The following is a 20,683-nucleotide window of genomic DNA, read 5'->3' as shown; positions in this document are numbered from 1 at the left end:
GCAGGACTGCGTAATACGCCGGTCACACTGGTTGAAATGCACTAAAACTCCAACTTGCCTGATAACGTCTCTGGCCTGACGCGCCAAAAGCAAGCTGAAAAAATAAAATGGCGGGGTTACACGTAAAAAGTCCCCAGTTTTCTGTTAAATTACCTTAATTTAAGCTTTTAAGTTAATCATTTAAAAACGTACAAATTTAAGTTCATTAAACTTAAAACTGTTAATACATTTAAATGTGTACTAATATGAGTATAATGTACTTACATTTGATAGTAATGCAATAAAACTTAAACTGTTAAGTTCAATGTACATAATTTTTTTAAGTAGATATAAAATCCGGGCTTACAGTGTGCTCTTTTTTCTCTGCAGTTGTTGCAGGTGTCTGTGATTGGAGACATTCAGACAAGGGGGTGGGGAATAGTTTAGTCTCTGCAGTCAATGTAAAAGAAAGAACAACTTCGGAATTTGTTTTATCCTGTGATTTATGACTTGGAAGTCTTGTTTCACAGTTTGTGGGTTGGTAGATTCCATGTTTTTTCACACAGGCACTGAAAGGTTGGGAATGAGCTCAATTTCAGATAATCATCTGAGTTCTCGCCTTATTATTTTATCCAGAACGGATGAAGCTCAGTATTAAACCTAAGAACAGATAACATCGAATTACAAGACTTTGGAGAAACGCCTTTATACTTTAGACTTTTATAAAAAAGGATGAGCGTTTATTAAACAAATGTGTGCCTTTGGTCAGATTAGAGTTTACCAAGGGTTCCATCTGCTGGCCAAGCTCTAGAAGTGCATCATCAACAAGGAAGTTAAATACAATCATAGAAACAACGCCACCACCATTTCTACATTCATAGTCCATTTTACCAGCTCCGCTGACCATTCAGGTGCACTCTGTGTGGGTTTCCTCCGGGTGACTGTCTGTGAGGAGTGTGATGGGTTCTCTCTCATGTGCTACAGTGACACTGACATGGTGGTGTTGGAGTGGATCAGACACAGCAGTGCTGCTGGAGTTTTTAAACCCTGTGTCCACTGTCCACTCCGTGAGAAACTCCTCCCTCATTGGTCCACCTTGTAGATGTAAAGTCAGAGACAGTAGCTCATCTGTCGCTGCACAGTGTGTGTCGGTCGTCCACTAGTCCTTCATCAGTGGACACAGGACGCCACTGCAGCTGAGGATCATACACCACTCAAATCAAACCTGCTCTGTTGTGAGAAGCAGAAGTGTCTGTATATTTTTGGACAATTAATGTAGATGTGCACTGCATACAACACAGAAACTACTGATCATTATTAGAAATAATTAGATTTATTTGTATTATAGTAACTATTATTAAACAATATGACACATAGTAGCGCATACACATCTGGTACATCTCATGTTACATTTCCTATCTCTAACAGCAGGTGGCGGTTTTAAGCTAAAAAAGACACTACTGAAGCTGCCACTAGGACTTTTGTAAACTACTGCTTTCACTTTTACACTGCTTGGCCAAAAGTCTGTAGACACCCCTTATAATCTGGACATAATTTACATTAAAGTGAACCTGTGTGGACCCTGATGTTCAACAGAGCACTTGTTTTGTGTCTGCTCCCAAAAAAAACAAAAGCATGAAAGGAGAGTAGCACATCAGCGTACAGTGGTGCCTAGTGTTGGTTAGAGGGGTCTCTGCATCTTTTGATGGTGATGGAGCTCCGCCCACTACTTTGGGATGATTAGGAGTGGGATTTGATATCCAGACATTCCATTATCAGTACCTCACCCTGTGGCTGAACCCCACCAAATCCTCACAGCAGTGTTCAAGCCTTCCCTGGAGAGCAGAAGCTTCTGCTGCAGTGAAGTCAGACAGCCGCCCTGTTAACTCCCCAGGCTGTAGAAATATTGTGTGCCTGAAAACCTTTGGCACTGTGTGGAGGTTTAAAATTCAATAACTGAGGCATTGGTTTAAACATTGATGAGTGAAGAGAACCAATAATTCTCATATTTGAGTAATTTTAATAATAACAAAACATTCAAATATATATCATAGATTTATTTCCTTAATTTCTAAACATAAATAAAACGGAACAATAAGTTCCGTTTGCTGAAATCTAATGCTGAAAATCTATAAACACTGATTGAAACCGTTCAACACACTATAGAGAATGATGTATATCTCCTGTATATATAGGAATTACATTTGATCCTACTTTATATTACTTTATTATAATAAACGTATTTATAACCATGTTATAACCAATGTATTTTAAACTCTGATGTGTAAAAACACACACAAGTGTTTAATTCAATCTGGTGCATGTGTATTAACAATCCAGTTGTAACCAACCATGCATCACTTGTAATTACATTAGTTAGCGTTAGTTGTTATAACATAATTATAATTATGTAGTAATTACAAAGTTATACTTTTTTAATGAAACGCAATAATTAGCGCATTAACCATCGATCTATAAACATCACTTATAGTTACAGTGGGATAGATGCTGTCTTTAGTTGCCAGGGCGACCTGTATGGATTTTGCAGTTTAGGGGATGATTGACTGCGCAGGTGCAGCAGAGTGGGTAAATATAGGTGTTGTTGATATAATGGGTAAAATCCCCATGGATCTAGTGGCACTGGGCATTCATTAACTGTGCCAATGGGGCTAGGAATGACCTTTCAAACTTGTGTGGTCATGGTCGTTTAGGGATATTAGAACGTAGCTGAATGTATTATGTGCTGGGTGTTTGTTATCTTACCCTGTATACGTTCATTAATGCGTAATTACAGTGTTACTACATACATAATATAAAGTGGGACCAACATGTCATTATTCACATCAATGCTTTATCAAGTCCTTACCAATAAAGAACAGGGATAGACTAAATCAACATGTGATGCCCAGTCTTAGGGACAACAGAAATGTCTTCAACTGACCTATATACCAGGGTGGACATCCTATTGAAGTCTATAGAAAGTGCAGTACAGGAAGGATAGACACTTAGGTTCATATATTTCAGCTGTCAATCTCTGACCCAAGGTGGGAGATTTCCTCCAGGAGAAAGTCCACGTCTTCCTTCTTTGTGGCCGGGTTTGAGAACACACAGCGGAAGAAATTCACTTTGTCCCCGAGCGGCTGGTAACTGATCATAGTCACGCCTTTCTCCATCATCTTTGCCTTGATCTTTGGAGCCACCTTAAGAGAAAGGGTGATGTGTTTTAATAAACAAAGAGCAGTCGATGGTGGCCATCTGTGTCCCAGCAGAGATCAGCCCCAAATTCAGTCTAATTCAGGCTGTGGATGGTATTATAGTGCGTATATGACACAGTCCCCTCAACTCACACCAATGTACAGCAGCCAATGGCAAGACTATGGCACAAATAAAGTAGGATCACACCCAGGGCCCAGAGACCCTGATGTGTGAAGCGGCGAAACTAATGTTTCAACATTCAGTGAAATTCCACTGTCTAAAGATGCAGACATTAATCAAAACAAAGCCCTTTGTTATATACAAAACAGTCGATGTGAAACTGGGGTCAGCTCTTAATTCTAGGCTCCACAGCTGTCAGGGTGTGGTGTGGTTTTTGTTTTTTTCTTGACACTTTTGAGAGTAGTCAGTTAGTCATTACCATGTGAAGCTCTCTGTCCCTCTCTGGACCCAGGGGCATGTTCCTCACTCGGTTTGGGAGATACCAGAAGCAGACGTTACTGTGCTCCGGCTAAAGTGACGTTGGAGATGAAGGTAGTTAGGACATGATTGAAGAAGTACAGGAAACCAATTACAATAAACTAATAAAGCATTACATTTGTAACAAAACCATGTACTGTACTGTGCAGTAGTCAGAGACTGTCTTTGATTTAGCATCCAGTCAAAGGAGTTACTCAAAGGTTCTAGAGCAATGCCATAGAAGAACCACTTTCGGTTCCATAAAGAACCATGTTTGTTTAAGAAATGCATGTGTGAAGAACCTTTTGAGGTTTATAAATCCATGACTCAGTCTTAAGGTTCTTTACCCATTTAAACATAACCGCTAAAATGGTTCTTTATGGAAACAAATGTGGTTCTTCTATGGCATCACTCACAGATCCTGTAGCACCTTTATATTGACGAATGTAAGGAAGAACAAAAAAACTGGAGAGGGCAGTTTAGGGCGAAACTACAAAGGTGTTGTGGTGGCTGCCAAAGTTATCTGTCGACTGCAGCAGAGACGCACCCTTCAGACACCGTCTTAGAAAAGCAGAAGCACACTATTCAGTAATAACTATGATCCTGGAAAGTTTGGTGCTTCCAGCTTAAAGGCTGTAGGAGCAGAAAACTCTGTATCTAAGGTTGTTTATATGGTATCTATGTTCTTATGAAAGAACTTCAGATGTGTGTCAAACATTCGGCCAGTTGTATCCTAAGGGGAACCCTTTGGAATTAATGCAGGCCAAAACCTGTGTATGGATTAAGAAGTGATGTGACGGGTCCAGGTGGGCCTTCAGTCTGATCAATCAATTTTGTTGGGCACAGCTTGAATGAAGACCAACTTCATTCATTCAATAGAACAATATTTTGTTGCTCACAGCAACACAGTAATCACTGATATGGGACTCTTAAGAAGCATCCATGGCTTGCTAGAGAATGAATGTGGAGCTCTCAAGAAGCCCTCAGTGAGAAAAGGAAATAGAAACAAAAGAAGCTGAGGGTTTCTGAACAATGGACCGGCCTTTGACTTTTGCACAGTAGTTCCTCAACGGTAACGTTATAATTAAACCCAAACAAAGAAACAAACCAAGACATATTTTCAGAATGCAAGGTCACTTACTTTGCTTTGGAAAACCAGCTGAAAGTCCTTTCTGCTCTTCAGTTTGTAGTAAAGGTACTCTGCATTGTCCAAGCAGTGATTGACCTGAGATTCAAAACCTTCAGAGCCCTGGAGAACATTCATTCAGATGTGGGTCAGTTATAACTATAGTCTGGCCATCTTTGTGTGGTGGCTATTAACTGTCACTATTTCCAGAGCTTTGGTTATAAGATCTCTGGGCATTTTATCAGAAACTTCTCTCTTGTACACTGTACATCTATCCTACTAAATGTCAAAATGTCAGGGCACTAGTGTTACCCACAGGATATACATTTAAATACCATAAATTCATATCATTGGGCGGCAAGGTGGCGCAGCAGGTTAGTGTCACAGTCACACAGCTCCAGGGACTTGGAGGTTGTGGGTTCGAGTCCCGCTCCGGGTGACTGTCTGTGAGGAGTGTGGTGTGTTCTCCCTGTGTCTGCGTGGGTTTCCTCCGGGTGACTGTCTGTGAGGAGTGTGGTGTGTTCTCCCTGTGTCTGCATGGGTTTCCTCCTGGTGACTGTCTGTGAGGAGTTGGTAGGTGGATTGGCGACTCAAAAGTGTCAAATATCATTATCTTTAGTATTTTCCCGTGTACAAAATTCAAATTTCAGACATGACACGTCTTCAGTGTATGAAGACCACCACTTTTTCACGGTACCACTCCATCTTGCTGGTGTACAGGTAAAGAATGAAACTCCTCAGTACCTGTCCTCACTAATGCTTTCATAGCTGAATGCAATCAAATCATCACAGCAGTGTTCTGACATTAAAGTAGCCTTATACCTGTAGAGGCTGTAACTGCACCAAAGTGGGACAAACTACTTATGCATATCCTGGATTGTTTCTGAAGGACGGACGATCTATGGAACAATAAGTTTCAATGTGGGCTTTCAGTGGAAATGCACAATATTTGCATGTCTTTGCATGGTACATGTTTACTGTACAGTCATGTTGAGTACTATACAAAGCTCCCACTTTTATGCAAATTTTTCATGGGCTCTATGTAAAACCATTATTAGTGTAATCTTACAGGCGATGCATGTAAACACAGCTATCAGCAGGAGGCACACCAACTGTGGGCTTGGTGAGAGCAAATTGGCCATGGCAGCATAAGCATAACTCCGCCCACCTCCATGCTTTTATTTTTATTTTGTATATGTTTTATTCTGTAACAGTACAATATAAAAGCCTTTAATATTTCAAGTGAATCCAAACTTTAGAACTGTAGTTTAGTTTGTGAACTATAGTATGTGCAGGATATAAGTGTCACAAAATTAGAAATCAAAACCAAATATATCTCTACCTTAATTCTTCTAATAGCCCCTCTATGGTATTTCTAATTTTAAGTTAGTGTTGATTTAAACTGAATATAAACATAATCATATGCATTTTATTATACACATTAAATGTTTCATTATATTAGTATCTACTTAAGAAGGCAGCTGTGGCCTAAATGCTTGAGAAGTAGCGAATATTTCTCCTCCCTAAACATCCATGGCTGCACAACCAATTGCTCCAGAGGTGCTAATGTGGCTGCCAGATGCTTTTTGTGTGTGTGTTCACTGTTTCTAATCAGTAGTATGTGTGTGTTTACTGCCACTGTTAACTTTGGCATCTAAATTGTATTGTACTGCTATGCAATGTCGAATAAGGTGTTACATTTAGGTAGGTAATATGACATGTAAGTTCTCCTGTCCGGCTCCTGAAGGCCTAATTAAAGTACCCTGTAGCTTAGCTGTGTCTATGGGCCTCTTAAGATTTTATCCCTTTCGTTTCCAACCAATACTTCAGAGTTAAATATAACTATAATTAGAAAAGGCTTGTTGTACCTTAGCTTTCCACATGAGCCACAGTTTGAAGACGTCCACGTGTCTCCCACACTGGATGCTCTTGTCTCCGGTGTCGTAGGACATGTCGTAGTGCTTATCCGGTTGGAAGAGATACTCGGCACGCAGCTGATTGCACTCCTGAAGTAAACCCTGACAGCAACACAAACACAGGTTCATTTAGAGTTGGGCAAAGGTTGTAATCCACATGCGCAAGTTTTGAGCTGTCGAGATTTGACTGACCTTCTTTCGCACCAGAATGGCTGAACACTGCAGTGGGACGCCCATCATCTTGTGAGGATTCCAGGTGATGGATGAAGCCCTGAAGTGGATTGGAAATGAAAGCTGTCTTGATTAATGGGTTTCTTCTTTACCAAAAGGCCTAGCCTGGTAAGACCTACAAGCAATTAGCCTCACCACTGTAACTGAGGGAAGAACACCCCCGAGGTAATTTGGGACCTTTCTTTATTTATATATACAAATATATATATTTAAAATGGCCGGCTGGTGTGACTGTCAGATACATTATCAGGCATCCAAAGTTCTGGACCTCAGCTCTATGAAGATTTTATTACTAGTAGTAGATTTACCTATCAATGCCCTGTAGTTTGACCCTGTGCTTCTTGGACAACAGCAGGCCTCCTCCCCACGCTGCCTGAAAGAGGAAGACCACCTCTGTTTACCTACACACCCGTTTCTACTCTTCGATTTTAAATATAAACAATGAAGAATATAAAGTATGGACAAAGATATCGAATGAATAATTACATCAACATGCATCCACAGGCCGTATCTCTCACAGAGGTCAGCGATGTCGTTCAGAGGGTCAATTGCTCCGTACACAGTGGTTCCAGCTGAGGCATTTACATAGAAGGGAACCAGACCCTGAGGACACAAGAAGATGGTTCTTCAGCTGAAATATTTTGGTTGAATTTCCAGAAATGTTAGTAACTTTTTAAAAATTTGCTGCAAAATAATGCAACTAAATACACAGTAGCATTTGGAATAGTGGACTGTCTTACAAACAGCCACCTGGGCTTCAGTCCTTGGTAAGACTCCTAACACTGTATGAACTTGTCACATGATTAAAATCTCAAATCTGGTTCCCTTTTCTCACACACAGATGTCAAACAGATATTTACACAGGTCCATGTGTTAAATCAGGCTTATGTTAAACCCAGCTTAAGTATGAGCAGACACACTCGTACTATGGAAATATTTAACCACCTTAATGACCACCTTCTAGAACAGGAGAGTGACAGCACATCAACACACCATTCTCTTGTACAGTCTACTGCACTGAAAGCTTCTGGAACGGAGTGAATCTGTACGTATACGAGGGGCATTCAATAAGCTCAGTGTATCAGTATAATCCACTAATCCTGACAGATGTAAGAAAGGTATAGAATTAAAATGTGATTACACAAAAATTATATATATATTTATTTATTTACGGACTGCCCATAGTGTTCCACTAATGTCCCTAGTGTCCCAGTGTCTGTACAACAGGAACTAAATATAATTTGAACTTGTAAAATGAATACTAAATATATTCATGAGTGTTCATGGGAATTTGGGGGTTGTTCAATTAGAAAAATCAGCCTTGAAACCTCCCCCTAAATCCTAACACTAACCCCTCACACTCCAACAGATTACAGCACTGTTTCTGAAGCACTTTTCCAGAACCATAACAAAGAGTTAAAGTGTATTTAGCAAAACAGCGCCACAAGTGGATTGGAGCTCATTTAATATTACAAACCTATGGATAACAAACCCCAACCAAGAAAGGTTAGACATATGACTGGCTGCCATTTGGTTGGCATGGATTAATATTATGTTTCACCTCACTGAGTCATATACAGAATGTGCTTCTGTTAATTTATACATTCATCTTGTGATTACCAATTAATTCGTCCTGATCAGGGTCACGGTGGGTCCAGAAGCCCACAAGGCGCGAGGGAGTCCGTGTTTTTTATATACTGGCATGGTAAATGATCGCTAACTGGACTGGAAGTGTGGTACAGTGTGGGTGCAGCAGCTGAAAGATGGATCTAATAAACTGTAAAATAGATATTTGACTGACCTTGTCCTCCACCTTTCTGATACAGGACTCCAGTTCTCCTGGAATCATTTTGCCCCTTTATAAAGAGACATAAGCAGTACATTAGCATTAATAAAGCGACCCCAAAGGACAGAACATCAGAATCACTGGCTTCATTCTTACCTTTCATCACACCTCACTAAAATAACATTCTCAGAGCCAATCCCCAGCACGGCTGCAGCCTTCTTGATAGAATAATGACTCTGGGGTGGGGTAGTTGAAAACAGGGCAGACATCAAAAAGTGTTCTTCAGCTGGGAATTCTTAATATAGCCACTCATAGAAAAGCACGTTTCACACCAGAGGATGCAGACTAATGTAGGCTAATATTTAAATACAAGGCACAGATACATAATATGGCTCATTTGTGGATGAGCAGGGTTAAGATAATTGCATATGAGCAAGGGAGAAATTGAGAGAGGGAGTGAACTCACGTGTGCAGAGGTAAAGAGAGCGAGAGGAGGCAGGGCATGCATCCCGGCTGTTTTCACCTCTGGAAAGAAGTGATATCTGGACAGCAACAGGCTGTAAAGGTTAGACATCGAGCCTCCTGAATAAAATAATGCAGTTAAGGGTGAAATAGAATGTTTCCCACAATGCAGCCAAGAAGCTAAATACCTTTAACCCATGCTTTTTTTGTGAGTGTATTTTCGTATGTAAATATTTTCATGTATCGTATGCTACAGTGTCAACTCTTGTCTGCTGCAGGGGCGTCCAAACCCAGTGTAACCTCAGGAGTTTTTACTACTATTAAACTGCTTTACTATATAAATATTTTATTAGTTTTAGCACGAGTAAATATTAATTCTGTAGTGTAACTTTAAAATGAACAGAAATATTGATATATTGTGAGTGGCTTTAATTTTTAATTTATTTATATAATGTTTTGAGGCTATAGCAGTTTGGAACCTGCATGGCTAAGTCATAACACATTTTTGTGTTTTAGAGCCTAGTGTTTCCTACAAAACAGAACAAAATAAGTCTGGAGTTAAAATTTATTCATGAGATGAATTCAACTTAAAACTTTACAATTTCAATAAATAATGTACAATTTATTCCTGAATTAAAGATACTAATACTAAGGGGTCCCACCACATATTTTACAGGAGTGTGTACTACTGAAACAGTGCATGCCCCTTTATCAACTTTGAGAAGTTCAGATTTGAAGCAAAAATGGGTAGTAACAACAGGAAAGAAAACAGTGATAATTTAACAGGGTAAGCCAAATGATTCTTAACTTTTATCACTAGTTAATGCAAAGAGATGTAATTTCAAGTCATTTTGGTGCATTTCTCTTGGTCCACCCATGATATAGGGAGTAGCTGACCTGCTGGATCAGCTTGGAGTAAGAACTAATTACTTTTGACAGTGGTAATATTTTGTCTGGTTAATTGCATATGAAATAAGAGGGCAAACATGTATCATTAGATATGGGCTGTAGATATGGGTTTATTACCAGGGCAGAAGATTCCATCTCCTTCTTCTTGAGACCAACCAATAATAGAGTGCATTTTCTTCAGGATCACGTCTTCCATGAGGATAAACACTGGTGCTATCTCATAGGTGAACCTGCCAGAAACATGCCATACTCACTGATGTCTGCTACCTTTGATTCTAGATTTTTCCCTTAGTCAGTGCCATTGATATCTGAACTATTCCAAGTAATGGACAGAAATGTACTTACATGTTTGTATTTGCAGTTGAAGTGACCCATTCCCCTGCCAGTCCAATGATGTCCAGTCCAGTGGAGAGCTGGTTGAGGAAGCGTGGATGACCTGGGGAGGGGGTAACAATAACATCAGCACAGGAATCCACTATGAGTTTTTGATACTCCATTTTCTATGTATCTAATGTAACAATAAAAGTTAAAGTGTATGTAAATTAACTGTATTTTGATTGGCTTTCATGTCTCCTTCAAAAAGACATCCAAATATCTAAGCTTTTTTTCCTCTCGTTCAGTTACGTGTACAAAAACAAACAAAGAAACAAACAAAAAAATGTAATGTATAATGTTAATTCAAACTTCAAACTTTATCCTGCTCTAATTCATGAAAAATAACCTAAAAATTAGTAGAATTTATACATCACTGCATTTGTTAAGAGTTTCATCAGGAAAAAATGCTGCAAAAGCATGTGATCAGTTTGTTTGTTGATGATATTTTATCCAAAAGTACCTGAGAGTTTAGATAATTTAAAAACGTTAATTCTGATAACAAAGTAATCAACAAAACAAAATAAAATAACAAAGAAAAAACAGTGGGAAAATGTTTGAATTTTGAATTACAGTTGTACATTATAGAAACACCTTTTAAAATGTATTCTGGCATAGTTACTTTTACAGGAATGTGTTGTAAATCATACAGAAATGGTTAGGAATAGACATCAGTTTCTGATTATATTTTTTTACATGTCGTATTTAAAATAAAATGTAAGCCATTGTAAAACTTCTACTGTAAATTATTGCAAACCTGTTTTGACTCCATACTTAAGGGTGTCCCGACAGTCTCCCAGGAGCTGCTCCAGGTTGTCAGGGTGGTCAGGTAAGTCCAGGCTGAAGCCTTCTAGACACTCCTTCAGCTGGTGAGGGTGGTGGAAGTCCAGCACTTTAGAGTTGCGGTTCACGGACTTCTGGATGTATGCAAGAAGGATATTCAGCAGCTCCTGCAGGAAGTGTTTGGTCACCTCTTCGCCGTTCTCAGCTGGCAGCAGATCTGACCAGAGAAAAGCCTAGATTAGATTGGATTCTTTATGTTTGTAATGAATCAATTTCAGTTCCTTATGATCTCACTCTTTGTGGCTTGAATAAACAGATGGAGTCAATAATGTTTATACAGTGGACCTCTGTGGTTTTCATGATAAAGGATGGAGATTATGAATTTGAATCTCCAGTAGAGAGCAGCCTGGAAGAGTCATGGTGCAAATCTTAAACAGCAACTTGCATATATTTGTGCATATGAGTCACTAGATTGAATACAAGCCAAACTGCAATGAAATTATAGTGACAGTTAAAAACAGCAAGAGCATCCAGACTTGATTATCTCTGAAATGATGTCCTTTGACAGTAAAGTATAATTCCATTGAAACGATATGTTACACACTGTACCAACAGAATGCCTAATCCCATGCTGAGGTATTAAGTAATCATAAATACTTGCTATGGGTTTCCTGACACAAAATGTTCGGCATCACCATAAACCTGTCATTCCATGAACACAGTACAGTTTGAAGCCATTTACAGCATATTTATATGTAAAAATAGACGCCAGAGATTGAGGACATCCCGCAGGACTGTTTTGCTACAACAGATTGGGATGTGTTTAAAGCTGCAGCCACTATGGAGGACTATAGTGTTAATATACAGGACTATGTTGAGCACGTGTCTGGTTACATCAGCACTTGTGTGAACAACATCCTGCCCACCATTACGGTTGAAGAGGTTCCCCAACCAGAAGCCCTGGATCAACAGTCAGGTACGACACATGCTGCGGGCACGCTCTCTGGCATTCAAATCAGGCAATGAGACTGAGTACAAAGCTGCGAAGTACAGACTGAGGAAAGCCATCACAGCAGCCAAGAGGCAGTACAGGGAGAATCTGGACAGCTTCCACTCCACTGCTGACTCCAGGCAGATATGGCAAGGCCTGCGGCATATCAGAGACTACAGGACCACCACCCACAGCATCAGCTCCACAGACAGCCTACCGGATGACCTCAACATCTTCTACACTCGCTTTGCGACCTCCAGCAGCAGCACTGAGAGGCATGCACACACCCAGTCCTTACAAGCCCTCTCCTCCCCACCTTCAGTATCATCAGGCCAGGTATGCAGAGCTCTTAGAAGGATTAACATTCGCAAAGCGGCAGGACCAGACAACATTCCGGGGCGAGTCCTCAGAGCATGTGCCAACGAGTTAGTTGATGTTCTCACCTCCATTTTCAACCTGTCCCTCAGCCAGAGCATCGTTCCAACCTGCTACAAAACCACATCCATCATCCCCCTCCCCAAGAACCCCCCACCTGCCTGAATGACTACAGGCCAGTGGCACTCATTATTAAGTGCTTTGAGAGAGTGTTGCTGACCCACATCCAGCGCAGTATACCGGATTCCCTGGACCCCCTGCAGTACGCCTATCGTGCCAACAGATCCACCTCAGATTGCATCGCTGCTGCCCTCCACTATTCTCTCTCTCACCTGGAAAATAAAGACTCCTATGTCAGGATGCTCTTTGTGGACTATAGTTCTGCCTTTAACATGGTCATCCCTCACAAATTTACCGACAAACTGTCCACACTCGGCCTGCACCCCACCCTCTGCCACTGGCTTTTGGACTTGTCCGTCAGGGTTGGCAACAGGACTTCAGCCAGTATCACCACCTACACTGGGGTTCCACAGGGATGTGTCCTCAGCCCCATCCTCTACACCTTGTTCATCCATGACTGTGTTGCCTATCACAAGGACAACATCATCCTCTAGTTCGCAGATGACACTGCAGTGATAGGACGCATCACTGATGGAGATGAAGAGGCCTACAGGAGGGAGGTGACCAGGCTGGTAGCATGGTGTGAGGACAACCATTGAATTTGAACATTGGGTTCTCTCTCTTGGTTCTCAGTGGTTATTGTTTATAGAGGCATTGTCCTTGATATGATGTTCTCACTGGTCCCTCCCATGCTTTTAGGCAGTTTCTCAGTTTCTCATCCTGGTTTCTCCCAGAAGTTTTTTCTCATGATCTTAGAGAGGTTTCTGATTTTGAGTCTTGATTACCATAAGTCCCATATTATCTTTCAGTCTTGGTTCTCAACTGTTCATTTAAAGAAGGATTATTGAGATTTCTTGGGTCTTCTCAGCAGTTTGGTTAGGTATTATCACCAAATCTTGGTTCTTTTTCATATTTTTTAGAAACTTTCCTATTTTGAGTCTTAGATCCTCCCTGTAGCTGTTTCTCATAAAGTTTTATCTTTGAGTCTTGATTCTTCTCTGTGGAAAGTCCTCATGATTCTACAGAGGCTTCTCATTTTGAGTCTTGGTTCTTTTCATTTTCAATTTCATGATGTTAATTTTGGTAAAACTTCTCAGGAGTTCTAGCTTTATTATCATTATAGGTATTATATTTAAGTCTTTGTTCTTCGTGTTTTTCATGATGAATCTTGATTTCAGCGGTTCTTCATATTTTTAGGCATTTCTTAAGTTTTTGTCATGCTTATTCTTATTTTATTTCTTATATTGTAGGAACTACTTACCCTCAAGTTTTGTTTTTACTGTTTTGGGGCAAAAACTCAATTGAACTGAATTGAAACAGACTGATTTTTGAACCAGAAGAAGTTGTATATTGCTGTCATTTAACACCCCCACTGCTATGGAAGACACAGTCACTTTGTGTATTTATTTATTTTTTTTGTTAAATCTGACTTGGTGGTAAAAGCCTCAGGTGCATGCAGCTCAAAATGGTGAAAGCAACAAAGGCAGCAGAGGAATTGTCTTTTGTTTTTGGGAAGAAATATATGTTTTTATCAAACACTTAGGTTTTATGTGTGCTGAATAAACAAGAGCTCCCCTTTATACTCCTACAAGCATAAACAAAAGTTCAAAGATTGGGTACCCCTGGTCAAACAGAACTTTGTTGATTGTTTAAGAAAACAGAAAAAAAACTTCCTCTTCAGGGAAAAGTGCTGGTTTGATGGAAAATGAGTAAAACATCAAATATAGCCTGTGCAATCATGATGGCATATTTTATATTACATGTTTTACATTTTTCCAGCAAATACTTGGAAGTAGTTCTATAAAATACGTAGAAAATCACCATGTGTGTATAAGGAGTGTATCGGTACACAAAAATGTAATAGTCCAGTTTGCACCACATAATGGAATTCATGGTTCGGTTCAGTTTGGTACAATGGGAAAAAAGCAAAATAAACAAAATGAAACAAAGCAAAACATAAAAATAACCCAAGTGTTTTTAATATAATTCCAACTGACAGTTGTGCAAGTAACAGTTTACACACAGTTCATTCCAACACAATTCCATGTGTTGAAATAGGACGCTAAAATCCAGAATATCAGTGAAATACATATTTAATTGTGTCAATTTGAAAGGTGAGAGAAAATGAATAAAGAGAGATTGAAAACAAGCATATGAGTTTCTTCATTCAGCAGTGAGAGGGAGAGAGATGAGATAGAGGAGGAGAAGGAGAGGTGGAAGACTACAGTAAGCAAAGTAAAACCCCAAAACCGAGTTCCCACAATACCTTACCAGTCCAGCAGCTAACAGGTAGATTCTGAGTGACATTACCTTATTTCCACTAATTGCCTAATATTCTCTGTGTGACTACAAAGACTGTTTTTCTGCTCAGCTGCCATTTTACAATGAACAGGGAAACTCTGAGATTTCAACACCTCTTTTTCTCAGCTTCCAGCTCAGTGCCTCACCTTTGCTGTGGATGCAGCTGAAGTCACTGGCCACTCGTTGTTCATCAGACTCCTCTGCGTTTTCAAAAGAGCCTCTGTCTTGTTTGCTCCAGCTCATGAGCTGACTGATGTCCTGTTTGATTTCCATAGTGTTCACGGAGTTCTGCAAACAAACATACACCCAGAGAACACGCAACCTTTTATGTCTGGTCTACTGTATACAACATTGTGCATAACTCAGAGACCGCCTACCATGTATTTCTAGGCAAAAGTGCTATCAACTATGAATGACATTTATACCTAACCTATTTTTTGAATAAGAATATGATAATCATTTGTCCTAAAAGAAATGCTGTAGAGTATATATACTAAAATAAATGTCATAAATCAAAACATTACATTTTATTTTCTGATACATGTAGACAATCTTTTACAACACTAATTTCATGTTTTAAACTAATTATTACGAGACTTTTGAGACACGGGAAATGGGACTTTTGCAACACCTGGTGTCATCATCAGAAAAGCGAATCCAGTCAAAGTTTTAGTAAGTTCTATTTCCTTACCTCATGTTCTTCAACTTCGTTCCTTTAAACATTAAATCTACAGGACGTACGCCTTCAGTTGGCCTTGAGGCTTGAGGGTGTTTTATAATGAAAGCCTCAAAGGTTGTTGGAAGCCATTTTGTTTCACTCAAATCTCAGTATCAACCCAGCCTCATGACTGGACTCTGACTCACATGACGAGGCTTGTAATCATGTCCGGTCTAGCACATTGTCATAAAACTCATGTCCTGTTCGTGTGTTATGATACTTTATATCTGTTTCTGCAACCTGCTATTACAACTGACATGTAATAAACAGGTTTGTCAACTTGTACCAACAGATCATAGGTTTGTGCAACTAAAGTACAAAATGCATATGGTGCTACTTAAAGTACCTCTGTTGTTTATTGCCTGGGTTATATATACGGCGTGTTAGGGTAAGGATTAGGGTTAGGGTCATGCCCCGTGTTAGTGTTTGGGTTGGGGTTATGATAAGGCCTATAGTTTACAGTTAGTCTGAACCAACAAACCTGTGACATACGTGGCCAATGTTCTTTACCTGCTCTTGTATCCTTTTACAACTACAATCATAAAGAAAAACAAAGCAATGAATGTGTCTTCTGACTTTGTTTCCACACTCTTAAAAATAAAAGGTTCTTCTTTGCAATGCCATTTTTGGTTTAATAAAGAACTATACATTTTTCAAGACCAATGAACTTGAGGTCAAATAATAGGTTTTTAAACCTTTAAAAAGGTTCTGCATACTCACAAATCTGTTAAGCAACATGGTTCTTTATGGAACCAAAAGTGGTTCTTTTATGGCAACCCTTAACAGGACCCAGCACCTATATTTCTAAAAGTGCAGATTAGGGAATATTCAAACCCAGTTTACCTGCCCCAGTAAAATGTTGCCATGCCCCACTAAAATCACAGCAGTAAAAAATCTATTTTATCCTGGATTGTTGAGAACTACAGGACACGCAAAGTACATTTACTATAGGAACTGCATTTCCCATAATGCCCCAGGGTCTTTCAAAAAGCTTTCAGTCAGAGCCAATTAATGTCATGCAGTGACTTGTATTCAGTAACTGACATACATAAATATTTAAAAGTAAGTCATCACGCAAAAGACAGCTCATAACCCACGTGGTCATGGGAAGAACACACCAACTCACAGACAGTCACCTGGAGCGGGAATTGAACCCACAACCTCCAGGTCCCTGGAGCTGTGTGACACTACCTGCTGCGCCACCGTGCCACCCCCCCATTGAGATACTTAAATGTAATATTCTCAATATATCATAGGGATCAGGACCTGCTCCAGCTCCAGCACCTGCATGTTGGTGGCTGTCCAGTGGTATGAATGGACCTTTCCTTTCTCTGGCTCTAAATTGGCCCTGCCTTTTCCCGTTTGTACTTGTGACTAGTTTATTACCCGAGAAGCTATCCCTATGCCTTGTTTCAGTGTGTGCTTTCTGGTGTTGCCAGTATTATTGCATGTCTTAGCCTTGGTTGCAGTTTTTCTGGTTCTGCAAATGACTGGTTTCTATCCTTATCTCTGTGATCTTTTTAGCAGTCATCCTTTCTTCTTGAGTTTCAGATTTCTGTGGATTATGCTTAAACAAACACAAGCTCCATACACTTGATCTTTTTGTAACTACTTTTGCAAGGTTACGCAAGCTTTACCAGGCAGCAGCAAAGATCCCATTCAACCAAACGCAACCTAGTAACTTTTTTGTCTTTGACATAGTTTGGAATCACCAAATGTTAATGATGAATTGGCCAACAGAATAGGTCAGAAACCTGTGTGCTAACATGCACACAGCATTGAGCGATCCCAGTGCCATCCCAGCACCCATGAAGCAGTTTGCCTTGCTCAAGGGACACCTAGAACATCTCAGCTGTGGATGTTGATGGAGGAGACAGCCCCGTTTCTTCATTCGATTCTCTTAACCCCTAATTTTTTCTGTCAGTCAAGGGGACTGATCTGATGACCCTTTGGTTCCAAGCTTGCGTCTTTAAATTACTTGACACAGCTGCCCAATAAGTGTAAAATGTTTGTCTGACAGTGACCATATGCAAATTGTTAAACATTGCAGAGCCAAGTTCAGCTAAAACCACTGAAGTGAAAACCCTTTATAAATGATCTTCTTTCACTTTTCACTTCAAAAATGTATTTTAAACTCAGAATCCAATCACAGCTATGGTCTTGGATCTGACCAATCTGTCCAACATGAGAGTTATAATGAACGGAGACGAAAACCCATTTTCATTATAAATTATATGAATGGTCCACCTGTGTCTCTGCAGCACTTTCAAATCAAACTTGGTGAAGGCATTAGAGTCCACATTAATGCTTCATCGCAGAGGTGCATTGCTTTTAAGGTCAGCTGATTGGTCTGAAAAGTACGTTTGGCTCCAAGATCCATTATTAAACCCCAACATCCATTTATATTTTGAGAAGTTCTCCTGACCAATGGAAATGACAAAAACCTGCACAAAAACTGCATTAACTTCCCTCTGAGGTTTTTGCTTCCTCCTGCAAAATGACTCTTACTCTTACTCAACTCTTATCAGTCCACTTGGTGTGTTTTGAAACTACATGACAATATTTAACATTAGTTTTGTTATAACTTGTTTAAACAAATATCTTTTGTCAATGCAGGATTAATGTTTATTTGAAATACAATTGTTTATAGCAATGAAAATAATATGTAACAAATAGGTAATTACAAAATATTTAACAGTATAGCAACATTTATAATGTAGACAAAACAGACAAAATAAAATAAACTGAATGTAAAGATGTAGCATCTCATTATAAATACTATGTAATTATTATTGTTATGATTAATTAACATGCAATGACATATTATTATCTCATAACAATAATAACTCAATGCTTTATAGTGGTATATAATCATGAGTTACAGAACAATTCATGTTAGTGAATGAATAGCCAACAATAAGCTTAAAGAATGCTGCTTACCTGAGTAGACAATGCTGGCTAATGCTGTTTTTCCGTTTATTGTGAGGTGATGTTACAGTATAGCTCTCCGTGCTTGCTGCTTTATACCTCAAATGAACCTAAGTCTTAGGCCAGTAGCAGAAAGGGGCGTGATCTCCACCTGGAATGTAATGCTCATATACACGTTCTTACGCAACAGCGAAAAACATCCCTGCGCATCTATTTACTGCTTTTGTTCACCTGCTGGGTTTGTGTACATATTTGGTCCCACATCATTGCAGAGTGGTGAAAAGAATGTCTGTCATGTTGTGTCAAAAGCTTTTCTCTGATCTTTTATTCCCTGGTAGCATCAAAGAGTTCTCACTTCATTATCCAGAATTATTTCTTGCATAAATGACATTGTGTTTCACGAAGAAAAGAGAAAAGAAAACCATTCAAAGATTTGTTTACAGAGATGTTGGGAGTGGCGTGTTGACTTTTAACAGCCCATTGGAGAACAGTGGAAAAATATCAGTAAGGTAAACAGTGAACGATCCTGATTAATAAACATCAGACTTTCTGTCCTATTACTATAGAGAACACCAGTTACACTTTTAGCAAACAACAACATTACTTTAGCATCTTATTCTGGATGAAATAGCTACCTTCTCCCTGTTCTTGGTCAATGATATATATATATATAGAGAGAGACCACAACAGAAATGCTCATTTCTTCTTTTTTTTTTGCTTCTCTTTTAAAGTTACTATTTTGGAGACATTGCATTTACAAAATGTAGAAAAATGCTCTGTTTTTTGAGGTAAAAAAAAGGGAATGCAATTCTTTGAAGCCAAATGCAGAGTCACCGGCTCAGAACAGACTGTTTTAAAAATGTGTTTCTCAATGTATGCAATGCTTTTAAAAGACAATAGCTCATATATATGTTTCTGACACATATTCCATAATTTCCATAATAGTTTCTCAGACTGGTCCACCACAACTCAGCAGGGTGCTGTAGCCTGGGGCTGTGTAGGTGTCACTTTACATAGAAACGTGTCAAAACATCTGAGATGTTATGAGGTATGCTGGGGGCACGGGTGGGTGTGAATCATAAATGTGTCATAACTGTTGCTCAAGCCACGTTTTAAAAATACAATAAATTCTACAAATGAAGGGTGAATGGAAAAGTACACCATCATTAGAGCGAGAGAGAATGAGAGTGCAATGAGACAGAGAGAGGGAAAAGAGAGAGAGAGAGAGAGAGAGAGAGAGAGAGAGAGAGAGAGAAAGAGAGACTGAAGTAAAACTGAAGTGTGACGGTGAGGGTGTGGACGGGTTCATTTTCTCGATTCAGTTCAAGGATCAGTAATTTGTCTGTTTGCTTAACGTAACTGTCATGAGCCCCCAATTAGATACGTGATATTACCTCTAATACTAAAGCTACCACTGCTACAACAACTGCTACTACTACTACTACTACTACTAAATAATAATAATAATAATAATAATAATAATAATAATAACCAAAGTACATTCCATTTGAAGTCATTGCTGACTTGTGATTTTTGTTGTTTCCAAAGCACAGCATGATAAGATCAATTCACAATAAGATCAAATCTACTCTTGTTTACTAAACAGAATAGAAGGAGGTCATCACACCTTCACAACTACAATTAACAGATTTTCTCTCTTATTCACTGCAGTGACAGCCCCTATCAGTGACAGCTCCATCATTCCAGAGAACACCGTTCCACTGTTCCTCAGCCCAAATTATTATTATGTATAACAAGCAGAACAAGCTAAACAACTGAAAAACAAAATATATTATATAATATATATATATATTCACATATAGTACTGACTCAGTACTAAACATGGCTGCCCCCAGGTGAGGGATCTGCTCAGTGGAAAACAAACTGGTTCATGCAAGTTTCTTTGAATCTGCTCAGTGAATGTCCCTGAAAATAAGACATTCCTGGATTAATAACTTTCCTTTTAACAAGTAATGTCCATGTGATGTCATCAGTGTGGTCCTTCTGAGCACCC

The 20,683-nt window shown here is 39.3% G+C and overlaps 1 protein-coding gene across 2 annotated transcripts; it reads right to left on the bottom strand.

Annotated features, from left to right (window-relative positions):
• Positions 1–1,399: 1,399 nt before the first annotated feature.
• Positions 1,400–18,733, bottom strand: LOC136675519 (glutamate decarboxylase 1-like). 2 transcript variants are annotated; one of them, XM_066652083.1, is made up of 15 exons: positions 18,682–18,733; positions 15,170–15,311; positions 11,211–11,453; positions 10,427–10,517; positions 10,199–10,311; positions 9,177–9,292; positions 8,867–8,946; positions 8,726–8,780; positions 7,411–7,527; positions 7,233–7,297; positions 6,886–6,964; positions 6,646–6,795; positions 4,793–4,900; positions 3,614–3,703; positions 1,400–3,179 (listed from the first exon to the last, which is right to left on the bottom strand). In XM_066652083.1, exons 2-15 carry the CDS (start codon positions 15,294–15,296, stop codon positions 3,000–3,002), a joined length of 1,614 nt encoding a protein of 537 aa, XP_066508180.1. In that variant the 5' UTR covers positions 15,297–15,311; positions 18,682–18,733; the 3' UTR covers positions 1,400–2,999. The 2 variants fall into 2 exon arrangements, with proteins under 2 accessions (XP_066508180.1, XP_066508181.1); XM_066652084.1 differs by lacking the exon at positions 18,682–18,733 and having other exon boundaries at positions 15,170–15,496.
• Positions 18,734–20,683: the final 1,950 nt, after the last annotated feature.

The sequence above is a fragment of the Hoplias malabaricus genome, chromosome X1, assembly GCF_029633855.1.
Source record: "Hoplias malabaricus isolate fHopMal1 chromosome X1, fHopMal1.hap1, whole genome shotgun sequence".
NCBI lineage: Eukaryota > Metazoa > Chordata > Actinopteri > Characiformes > Erythrinidae > Hoplias > Hoplias malabaricus.
This window is presented reverse-complemented; position numbering and strand designations above follow the sequence as displayed.

Coding starts and splice junctions, on each gene's coding strand:
- LOC136675519 (XM_066652083.1), bottom strand. CDS start 15,296: ATGGAAATCAAACAGGACATCAGTCAGCTCATGAGCTGGAGCAAACAA. Junction 8,947..9,176: donor CTCTCTTTACCTCTGCACAC/GTGAGTTCACTC, acceptor ACCCCACCCCAG/AGTCATTATTCTATCAAGAA. Junction 8,781..8,866: donor TTAGTGAGGTGTGATGAAAG/GTAAGAATGAAG, acceptor CTCTTTATAAAG/GGGCAAAATGATTCCAGGAG.